The 11,399-nt window shown below is 52.7% G+C and overlaps 1 protein-coding gene across 1 annotated transcript in view; it reads right to left on the bottom strand.

The window, feature by feature from the left end:
- Positions 1-184: 184 nt before the first annotated feature.
- The window catches only part of Cmtr1 (cap methyltransferase 1), a 55,165-nt gene continuing 43,950 nt past the window's right edge, over positions 185-11,399 (bottom strand). Inside the window, exons 14-24 of the mRNA XM_045155956.1 lie at positions 9,910-9,966; positions 9,293-9,350; positions 8,781-8,849; positions 7,832-7,963; positions 6,859-6,981; positions 6,263-6,354; positions 5,691-5,759; positions 3,433-3,480; positions 2,616-2,728; positions 2,046-2,154; positions 185-1,485 (exon numbers count right to left, since the gene is read on the bottom strand). Coding sequence (XP_045011891.1) covers positions 1,353-1,485; positions 2,046-2,154; positions 2,616-2,728; positions 3,433-3,480; positions 5,691-5,759; positions 6,263-6,354; positions 6,859-6,981; positions 7,832-7,963; positions 8,781-8,849; positions 9,293-9,350; positions 9,910-9,966 — 1,003 coding nt within the window. The 3' untranslated portion in view covers positions 185-1,352. The remainder of the gene's footprint in view (positions 1,486-2,045; positions 2,155-2,615; positions 2,729-3,432; positions 3,481-5,690; positions 5,760-6,262; positions 6,355-6,858; positions 6,982-7,831; positions 7,964-8,780; positions 8,850-9,292; positions 9,351-9,909; positions 9,967-11,399) is intronic.

The raw sequence follows: 11,399 nt of genomic DNA, 5'->3' as shown, positions 1-11,399 counted from the left end.
GAGCACTTCTGGGGCCCCCCGGGAGCTCGGACACACCCTCATTTCCTCCCTCTGCAGTAAAGCTGCTTCCCTCAAGTCCCCTCCGGCCACTCGCTTTCATCCTAGCCAGTAGTCCCCAACCACACAGCACTGAGCACTGTGTTCAGACAGACAGCACCGGCTTCTGCACAGAGCCACAGAGGCATTAGAAATATGTTTATCTTTAATGATCCAAGATTCTGCAAGACACACTCATCTACCCAGAACTGGGTGGAAATACAGCAAACCAGCAGTGCTGCCGCCAGCCTGGGGGTGGGGGCTGGCTGCTGGCTGAAGGACCCCCCATGGTGGAGTCAATTCCAACCTAACAGGAGCCTCAGTGCCCTATCTCCATGGAAACCAGTCTGCACTGGCATGGGGCCCTAGGGAGCCTGTATGAACATCTTTGAGAGGTGTTTCCCATGACAAACAACCACAGATGTCCCTCCTCCCTCTCTAAGACAGAGGAAATGGAGTGACCACGTATGAACAAACAAAAGCAGACTGTACCTCCTAAAAGATAAGAAAGGGGCAGTCTGGGCTACCTCCGGCTCAGACCTCTGACAAGACCCTCAGGTGGCTGGAGCAGAAGTGACTTGTGAATGCCAGAGGGCTGGGGCTCTACTGACCCTAGAGGTGCCTTCTGTCCCTGCTGCTGGGGAGAGAAAGGGCAGGTCTTCAGGCGGCCTCCTGCCCTCCCAGAGCTGCCCAGTGTTTGGATCAGAAGGGGTGAGCCCAGAAAGGCTCTACAACCCACGAAGCAGTCTTACCCAGTACCAAAGACTCTGATGTGGGGTCTTCCCGGCCTGCCGGGACTATCAGAAGTCCAGGCTGGAGAAAACTCCAGGACCAGGTGGAGGAGACCAGAAAGTCTTCTCCAACATGGCATTAAAACAGAACAAAAATAAAACCTGGATTGTACAGCAGCTGCTCGCAATGGGAGGCCTCCACCCCCAGGGGCAGTGCACGGAACTCAGAAAACTGAGCCTACGGGTTCTGGTGGGAAAGACAGAGCTCACAGCCTGCCACTGACGCGTCCTCTGGTCTCACATGTCCTGGGCACTGGCCTCGAGTCTGCCACAGTTGCAACTGCATTCAGGTCATGTCCTTGTGAGCAGACAGTTCCCCAGCAGAAGGGTCCCACAAGGATGTGTGTCCTCTAAAAGCCCAGCAGCTCCACAGGGATGCACAGGCAGCTACTGCCCTCATGGCCAGGAGGAGCCCCCGGTTTCCTTCCAAAATGTAAAAGGAGCCAGTGCTATGGCCCCGGGTGCAGAGTGCCCTGCCCTGAGGCATGCCAGGGCGTTCAGCAGGGACAGAGCACCCCACAGTCCTCAGGCTCTGTGCATATGGATGAAGGAAAGGACGTCCTCCTTGGACAGCTTGTTTGAGTGCTGGGGCTTCTGGGAGTCGTGCACACAGATGCCATCTGCCCATTCCCAGAAGAGCCGGCCGTAGTAGCAGATGCTGAGGGAAGGGGAGTTAGGAGTGTAACGAGGTGGTGCAGAAGCCCTGGCAACTGTGACTTAGGGGAGGGGGCTTTAAGGTAAGATGGGGCTTTCTCTCACTGACTCCACTTTAAGGCTCCTCTGGCAGTCAGAAGGTGCCCAGTGGGTCCCAGGTCCTTGCGGGCGCCTCAGCGCACAGCTGGGCTGCAGAACTACTGCCAGGCCGGGTTTGCCTGCTTCCCTGACAGGACAGTGCTAACGGGAGACAGCAACACGTGTCAGCGGTTAACTGAGGGACAATGGGGCTGCTGTCAAAACCCTTGGCTAGCAATCTGACAGGTCAGTGTCGAGTTCTGATGAGGGACAAGACTGGGTCCCCCTTGTGCCCCTTTCTCACTGAGCTCTGTACCCACGCTCAGCCATACTCCGTGAAAGGACAGCGTTCTCAACACAGAACCTGGCCAAACTCAGCCTGCCCGTGTGGCAGGCACAGCTCGGGCATCTAGTACACATCTAGTACACTGGCTCCAGCAGGGTGCACGGCTACTGAGCAGGGCAAGCGCAGAGAAGGGTACTCACTGAAATGGGGCAATGGAGTCTGCAGGGAGGTCATAGGTGGAGTTTTTGGTTTGTTTGTTGAAGAAGAACTTCTTCTGGCTACTTCTGCTGACTCCCATAGTCCACGGCTCTGGTGGTGGAGAGGGCAGGCACTCAGGACACAGTGCCCAACAAATGGCCATCCTGCCTCTGTCCTGTTCATCTGAAAGCAGGCTGGGCACAGCATCCACCACTGACCCGAAGGGCTCAAGCAGAAATTCCTTCTTAAAGCCCACTCTGGGCTTGTGCACCCATGAGGGTGACATCCCCAGCCTACTGGGGTACAAGTGGACAGAGGCCATGCTTGCCTCTGTAGAGCTTCTGCCACCCGCTGAGAACACCCATGTCTTCTCTCCCTGCCCCCAGCCTAACTTTCAGACCCACCAAAGAACAAAAGCAATCCAGACTAGGGATGCAGTGTCCCTAGCAGGCATCTAGAAGTGCCGGCCTGGCTGCTTCGGCTTCAGCAGGGAGCCCGAACTGACTCAGGCAGGTCTGGGCCAGTCACCCTTGCGGGGAAGGGGCGGGAGCGGTCAGTCACTCATCACCCACCATTCACGGTCCTGACGATGTAGAGGCCTGTGGGCACAAAGTGCCGGTCATCCCGACCTGTGTAGCTGAGCTTTGGAGTGCCTCCAGAGCCCTTGATGAGCTTCATCTCTAGCCTGCGTGTGAGACAGGGAGGGAGGGAGGCTGACTTTTGTCTCCAGCTTTAGAAGAGTCACACCAAGCACAGTACTCTAGCCTGACTCGACAGAAGGAACGGACGCATCCATACTTCAGTGAGCTGCTCCAAGCCACAGTTACAGCAGCAATGCAGGGCTTAGAACCCATACTCCCAACTCCCAACCCAAGCACTGGAGATGGGGTAGTGACAGATGACCTTGCTGTAAGCTGCTCTTCACCAGCAAAGGGAAAATTTGAGACCAAGTCTGCCACTGGGTCTTTAGCCCATCACCCATAGCATCACTGTGGCCCCTGGAGCTCTGCCTTGCTCACCCATGAGTGCTGCACCATGGACACTTGAAGATGCAAGTATGCGCCTCTGCCCCTCTAGGCTCAATCCCACTCAGCACTGAGCTGGGATTTATGGTGTTTAAAGCAGCTCGTTGCTCTGCCCCTTGCAGGGACAAGCCTAACTATCGCAGCATCAATGAGCCCGGATTTCTGCCTGACACCCGCCCTGCTCCCTCCAGACAGGTGCTGAGTTCGCTCGCGGCTGGGGCCCTGGGCTGCAGTGAAGCTGTGGTGGCGGTGAGTGAAGGGGGAGGCAGGGCTAGACCATCTCCTCAGCCTACAGACACACAACAGCTCCTGACTGAGCTGTGCCCCTGCCCCCCGCATGAATTACACAGGGTGAGTCTCTCACCTGACAAAAATCTTCTCCATCTCTTCCAGCCTGTACACCTCCTTCACCCTGTGGGCGAGCAGAGTGGGAGAGGACAAGGCTTATTCATACAGGCCACAGTGAGGAGCAGGCAGCTGTACCTTGCCCTCTGCCTCAGGTTCCCTGCAACCAACAGCCCACCAAGGGCAGGGCCAGTCCACCTGGGGCATTGCTGTTCCACAGACGGCTCCCCGGGCTTGTCCTCGCAGCCAGCCGCGACTGCAGCAGTGGCTCGTGACGTCAGGAGAGGGAGGAGGAGCAGGAGCATTCCTCCCATTCCAGTTACCACGGGGCAGGACTCCAAGGGTCCCTCACCCAGCTCTCTCTGCGTGGTCTGGAGAGCTCCCCTAGCTAAGGTCTTCTAAACAGCTCTCTAGTCCTGTTAGCCTTGCAGGTACAGGCTGTACCCAGAGTGTGGGCCCTACCCAGGGTGTGGGGCTGTTATTACCCAACTCCTATACTTGTAGGGGTGCTAAAACCACCTTAGGAACTGTTCCAAAGGAAGGTACCCAGAGACCTAGCAAGCAGATCATAAGCAGCGAGTTCAGGGCCCCGGAAAGCCATCTATCAGTCCTGGCAGGTAGGACGTCATAAAGCACAGTGCTCTTAGACTTCCCAGTGATGTCTGTAATGTGCACTCTCAGTACTGGATTTAATTTTAGCTAAATATACATTAAGGTGAACAATGGCAATAATTTTGGTCCAGTATAGACACTTCAGTCTCTAGGAACATGAAGCCCCAAGCAGCAGACCCATAGTGGCGCTTTGGTGACAACTTCTGACCTAACAAGTCTGTTCACCCTGTCTCTCCTCACCCTGGGTGTTCTCTTCTGCTCCTCAGGCCAAGAATTTTCACAGTGCCTATTATGACAAGTCCCAGCCTTCTCCCCAAGCACTGAGGGTCCTGCTCCCTTAGACCATCCTTCTCTTTTCATAGATATCAAACTCTCATCCTCTCCTTCACTACTATTCTTTTCTTACCTGGAAAAAAAAAAACCAACAAAGCCAGGTGCTCTATCGTATTCAAGTATGAATGCGTGGTTCACAAGGTGTACTAGCACACCCAGAACCTCATGCATCTCACATGAGGATGTCGAGCACAACAAGGAGATGCAGCCCCAAACAAATCACTTACTGAGGGCAGTTTTATCCCCATCTTGCCAGGCCTATCCACCGAGCTCACCCATTTAAGCAGCAGAAAGCAAGCCGGGATGGTGATGCACCCCTTTAGCCCTAGCACTCAGGAAGCCGAGGCAGGAGGATCACCATGAATTTGAGGCCAGCCTGGGCTAGCGACTTGCTGGGCGTGGTGGCGCACGCCTTTAATCCCAGCACTTGGGAGGCAGAGGTAGGAGGATTGCCGAGAGTTCGAGGCCACCCTGAGACTACATAGTGAAGTCCAGGTCAGCCTGAGCCAGAGTGAGACCCTACCTCAAAAAATAAATAAATAAATAAATGACTAGCTGGATATGGCGGCACATGCCTTTAATCCCAGCACTCAGAAGGCAGAGGTAGGATTGCCATGAGTTCGAGGCTACCCTGAGACTGCATAGCAAATTCCAGGTCAGCATGGACTAGATAAGAGTAAAACTCTACCTCCAAAATAAATAAACAAAATAAAATAAATGAATAGTCTAATCCCAGCACTTGGGAGGCTGAGGTAGGAGGATCACCGTGTGATCGAGGCCACACTGAGACTACACAGTGAATTCCAGATCAACCTGGACTAGAGGCCCTACCTTGAAAAACCAAAATAAAGAAAAATAGAGCTGGAGAGATGACTTAATGATTAAGGCATTTGCTTGCAAAGTCAAAGGACCCAGGTTCAATTCCCCAAGACCTAAGTAAGCCAGATGCTCAAGGTGGTGCATGTGTCTGGAGTTTGTTTGCAGCAGATGAAAGCTCTGGTGTGCCCATTCTCCACCCTTTCTCTCTCTCAAAGTTTAAATCAATCAATCAATAAATAAAAATAAATGAGTAGGACTTGAAAGATGGCTTAGCAGTTAAGGCACTTGCCTGGAAAGCCTAAGGACCCAGGTTTGATTTCACAGTACTATGTAAAGCTAAATGCACAAAGTGGCACATGCATTTGGATTTCACTTGCAGTGACTGAAGGTCCTGGTGTGCCCATATACATTCATTCTCATTCATTCTCTCACTCTCTCTCTCCTTCAAAATAATGGGAGGAAGGGAAGAACAACTGAAGCCCGGATCTCCAAGGAAGGAAACCATATTCTCACCTGATGGGATTCATGTCAGGCCGGCTGGGCTTGGAAACAGCTTTCACGAATTTCTCAGCAAGTTGAATTCTACAATCCAAACAGGGCCCTTAGGGACAAGCAAAGGGACCTCTGACAGCACCACTGCCCCAGGGTATCTCCACAACCTCAGTGGGAAGACCTGGATCACATAAAATTCTCCCGAGAGACAGCACCATGTTCCCTGGAGCCCACTGCCTCTTCACTCATGCCCCCGACCTCTGGGTTCACTAGGTCCTGGAGGATGCCTCCAGCTGTGTTCCACCTTCTGCACTGGAACCTCAAGACCACCTGTCACCCCACATCACTGACACCAACTTAAGTGGGACCACCTAAACTCTAGTCGTGCTCTTCATGAGACCCTCCCTCTTCCCATAAGGTCACCCTCTTATTCAGTCTTAAAAACAAATATGACCACATGTGAACAGCTGGCGCAAGATGGGATCTCAGCAACCAGAGCTCAAGTAGCAACACCACCTCCAACCCTGCCTGTGGGGCTGACCCTGGGAAGGCTGTTGCCCTGTTGCCCACCCTCCCTGGGGCCCAGGGCGGACCGCTGGTTGAAATGCTGCTCCCGGACATCGCTGCCATTCAGTATGAGGACATCAAGGATGTGGATGGCACTGATCTTCCGCTGGGCCTTCCCCTAAGAAGACAAGTATGCTGCCCACCATGCCAGCACCAGCTAAGTGGGGCAGGGGGATGTCTCTGGCCTCCCTCCCAGCTGATCCTTGGCACCACGCAGTGTGAGGCTTTGGGTCAGAAGGTCTCATGAACCTCAACCCCAGTGAGGGGTTTCAAGCTTTCAAGCTGCTCCAGCCAGGCTGGCTCCCCCATGTCATTTGTTCTCGCTGGCCATGCTAAATGTCATCCCTATAGCTGTGTCTCTTGTGAAGAAGCGCTGCTAAAAAGCACACCCAGGAGCATCCCCAGGCAGGGCTCTGGATGCACACAGTTTGGAGACTGCTCCTTCCTACCTGAATCTCCCATGGCTTTGGGCAACTGCTCAAGAAGGAATACCAGACCTTCCTCCAGCCCTGGGCCCCATCAGCCATCACACAATGTAGCCAAATTAAGGTGGAGGGCCATACTCAGTGGTACCCCAACCCACTTGCCTCAGGGCCAACACATGAACAGAAGCACCACTGACCTCCCCTTTCAGCTCATGCACAATTTCCACAGAGAGCAGGGTGTCCCGGGGGAGCTCTGTCTTCAGGTCCAGCTTCACCCAGCGGTCTGACTGGCGGCCATCCCACGTGTAGATCTGGGACCTCTACAGTGGAAACAAGAGCGGTGGAGACCGAGGAAGGAGAGGGGCTCCCTTCTCAGGAGGCACTGTTGCCTGGCAGCTACAAGCTGACAACTGTATCACTTTTCTCCATGGCCTCCACTTAAAGAGTACAGACAGGCTCTGTCCTGCTGACAGGGAACCTTTTCAAAGACTTTCATCTATGATTAGTGGTAGCCCACAAGAAAACAACCATTTGAAAAGTTGGGGGAGGGGTGAAGAGAAAGTAAAAGGAGAAAGACAGAGTGGACAAGAGGAGTAACTGAGAGCCAGGCATGGTGGCATACACCTTTAATCCCAGCACTTGGGTGGCAGAGATAGGAATGCTGTGAGTTCAAGGGCAGCCTGGGACTACAGACCCTATCTCAATACAAACAAAAAAAAGTGTGACTGAGGAGATCAAGTGACAGGGAAAGCCAAGCAGAACAGAAAAGCCGTGGCTTTGCCTAACTAAGTAAGATGCAGAAGTGCACAGGCTCCGAGGGAGCAGGGAAAGGAGAGGGCGCCTACACCACAGGGATGGCACAGAACCCGCAACGCGGGCTCAGCCAGATTTGCTGCTGGCCACACACTGGCTCCGCCTCCTGCAAAAAGCAGCAACCTCCTTCCGTTCAGCAATAAGGCAGGGTCAAAAGCCCAATACATGAAATAAATGAATGTGTTACACATGGGGCGCTCAGGGGAAATACTTCTAGAAATATCCTCTCTGGGGTCAAAACACCAGCTCTTTGTTGCCCAGAGTGCACAAGGAGTGTGACCATCAGCTGCCCACACTCCTGCAAATGACAGGCACCATGACCACCCCAAGCTGGTGAGAGGCCAGCTGCAGGCTCACCCCTAGGCCGAGGAGGAGCTTCTGCTCACCACCAGACACCATGCAACGGTAGTCGAACACGGGGCGGATCTTCTCCAGGTTCTGGGCGGTAAGCAGCGTTGGCTTGTAGCTGAAGATGTCAATCTCGGTGCCCTACAGCATAGGTCAGAGAACACTGGTGAGCTGGAAGGGACCAACTGTGCAGACTTGAGTAGGCAGCTGGGGTGGCCAGGGACAGGAAGTCTTGCTCTGAGAACCATGCTCTCCCATGCCTCTTCTCCACCTCGCCCAGCTCTGAATGGGCTCTATTTCCATTTGCTGGCAGTGTTCCTTTAGGACCTATTAGGGGAGGCTGGGAAAGGAGAGAACTGAGTCCCTGAGTACAGACTGCTACCAGAGCTACAGAAAATGTCTCCGGACTGTAAAAGCCGCCCCTCTGGGAACAGCGAGAGCAAGGGCTCTCCAGCAGGTGGTTGGAGAGCAGAGAAGTGATCTCTCCATCCCATTCAGAAAAAATATACACACTGCTCTTCTGGGGCCATCTTGAGCCTCATTCTCCAGTCCCTAACCCTGTAAAGCCAGCACAGTGGTCCACATGTAAACCAAGAACTCACCAAAAACAAGATGGGAAAGCTGGGCTTGGGTGAACCCTGCTCTAACTCCCCTGTGGCTCCTCAGGCGCTCTGCCCGTCCCCTGTTAAGATCAACCTCGCTCCATGTCTCCTCTGCAGGCAAATGCCACAAGACCCTCTCATCAGGGCTTGAGAGCGGCACACCTCTTAGGTGGCAGGATGCCGGGCACACGCACATCTCAGAACCCTTGGCCTGAGGTGCTCTTGGGAAACTGCACACACCGCACCGAAGGTTCCTACCGGAGGCTCTACAAGTGGCACCTACAGTCCCTCAACAGACTGGGTACTTACAGTCTCAGTGTCTTCAACCTAGATAAGGTGACAGAAGCCAGATTTACCTGGATTAGCTCGAAGAATTTAGATTTCGGGTCTGAGGAAGAAGGAGCGACTCGAGCCTGGTCTGGGATCTGAAAGCAAAGGTTTTGGTTTTCAAGGCCCAGCTGAGCACCACTGTGTGAGTGCAAGAGGGACAGGTGCAGACTGCGGGAGAGAAGTGGCCTGCAAGAAGTGTGGAAAGGGACACAGCTGCAGTGTCCACCACTCCCTTTCATACCCCATGGGATGTAACCCCAGGGCCATTTCCTGTTCCGTGAGGCACTGTGGTCAGTGCTGCTACACAGGACTCCCATGGCAGAATGCAGTCTGCCCAGGGCCCTACCCACTGGACTCCAATGCTGGCCAAGCTCATCCCAGTAAGGGTGAAGGAGTTAACTCCCAGAAGTGCCCAGGCTACCAGCTCTGGGATATTAGGGCATAGCAGACATTTCCAGGTAGTAAGTGTAGAGGTAAAGTTTGATAAGCCCATTCTCATCTCTATTTTCCCTGCCTACAATAACACGGGGCTGCTTACCCCCCACAGTCGGAGGCATTCTTTCCGGATCTCTGCCTGCCTCGGCTCGCTCAAGGTTCTGGGGGAACAAAACCAGTAAATGATGGAGACCTCTCAGGAGACAGCAGTGTGGTCCCTGTGTACCCTCTGAGCGGCTGAGCTTTTGCACTAATGAACATGTGAGCGCACACACGCAGGCTGTACTGGCCCAGGTGCTAGCCAGTAACATGACAGTCCTCCCAAAGACAGCTCAGAAGCTCATAGATAAAAATCACTCTCTTTACCACCACAGAAAAGGAAGACAGAACGCCCCCCCCCCCAAAACAACACACACTCAACTGGATGCCAGGGCCCCTCCATTCCCCCTCTCAACCACCCAGGAGCAACACATTCTGGCTCCTCTTCTATCTGCTGCTGCCCTACGCCCCCTTCCTGGTCACTCTGTCTGCCCCAAGACTGACAAGTCTTGGAGGACAAGGTCCTCAACATGTGGTTGTCTGGCATCCTTCAGAGACCACAGCAGAGCATGAGAAGTAAGAGTGCTCCTAAGCGACTATGAAGTAAAAAGCACAGGGTTGGGGAGCATAGGAAGGTACTCCCTTGAAATCTGTGAGTTCTGAAAAGCAGGCAACACTCACGTGTCTTGAACAAAGGCTCGAATTTTGGCAAGAGCTTTGATCTGCAGATTACAGTGGCTAAGATTTAAATAAAAAAGAGATTTTAGATTACTGAAAAAGACAACCAAATGACATCAGTACAGACAAGTACAACCACAGCAGCCTGAGGTACACTCATGCAGGGCTCACCAAAGGCTCAGAGAAGAGGAGAACTTAGTCAAACTCTCCAGACACTCAATCAAAAACCCTGCTTTTTAAAAGGGCTCTCGGACTGGAGGGATGGTGTAGCAGTTAAAGTGTTTGTCTACAAAGCCAAAGGACCCAGGTTCAATTCCCCAGGACCCACATTAGCCAGATTCACAAGGGGGCACATGTGTCTGGAGTTCGTTTGTAATGGCTGGATCCCTGGCACGCCCATTCTCTCCCTCTCCCCCCCCCCCTCTTTCTTTCTCTCCCTCTTTCTCTGTCAAGTAAATAAATATTTAAAAAATAAATAAATAAAAGGGCTCTCAGACCGAGCATGGTGGCATATGCCGTTAATCCCAGCACTCCGGAGGCAGAGACAGGAGAACTGCTACAAGTTCAAGGTCAGCCAGGGACTACATAGTGAATTCTAGGACAGCCTGGGCTAGAGCAAGACCCTACTCTAAAAATAGATAAGCAAACAAACAAACAAAGGAGGGTTCTTGTCTCACCCTTAAAGAATTCAAAATTTGGGTTGGAGAGATTGCTCAGTGGTTAAGGTGCTTGTTTGCAAAGCCTAAGGACTGGAATTCAATTTCCCAGGACCCACATTAGCCAGATGCTCATGCATCTGGAGTTCATCTGCACTGGCTAGAGGCTCTGTTGTGCCCATACTCTCCCTCCATTCTTTCTCTCTCTCTCTCACTTTCTTTCTCTTATCTGCCTGTTTTCCTTAAGTAAATAAGTAAGGCTGAAAATAAGAATTCATGGGGCTGGAGAAATGTCTTAGCAGTTAAGACGCTTGCCTGCGAAGCCTAAGGACCCAGGTTCAATTCTCCAGGTTCCACATAAGCCAAATGCACAAGGTGGCTGCATGCATCTGGAGTTCCTTTGAAGTACCTAGAAGCCCTGGCATGCCAATTCTCTCTCTTTCTCTTTCTCCCTGTCTCTTAATAAATAAATAAAATACAAAGATTAAAAAAAAATTCAAAAGTGGAGGGGGGCTGAAGAGGTGATTTAGGGGTTAAGGCACTTGCCTGCAAAGCCTAAGGCCTCAGGTTTGATTCCCCAGGACCCATGTAAAACCAGATGTGCAAGGTGGTGCACATGTCTGGAATTTGTTTGCAACAGCTGGAGGCCCCAGCACGCCCATTCTCTCTCTGTGTCTTTCTCAAATAAATAAATCAAAATAAGAGCTTCAGCCAGGCGTGATAGCACACACCTTTAGTCCCAGCACTTGGAGGCAGAGGTGGGAAGAGTGCCGTGAGTTCAAGGCCACCCTGAGGCTACATAGTGAATTCCAGGTCAGCCTGGGCTAGAGTGAGAAC

Source organism: Jaculus jaculus, chromosome 8, assembly GCF_020740685.1.
Source record: "Jaculus jaculus isolate mJacJac1 chromosome 8, mJacJac1.mat.Y.cur, whole genome shotgun sequence".
In the NCBI taxonomy this organism is placed as follows: domain Eukaryota; kingdom Metazoa; phylum Chordata; class Mammalia; order Rodentia; family Dipodidae; genus Jaculus; species Jaculus jaculus.
This window is presented reverse-complemented; position numbering and strand designations above follow the sequence as displayed.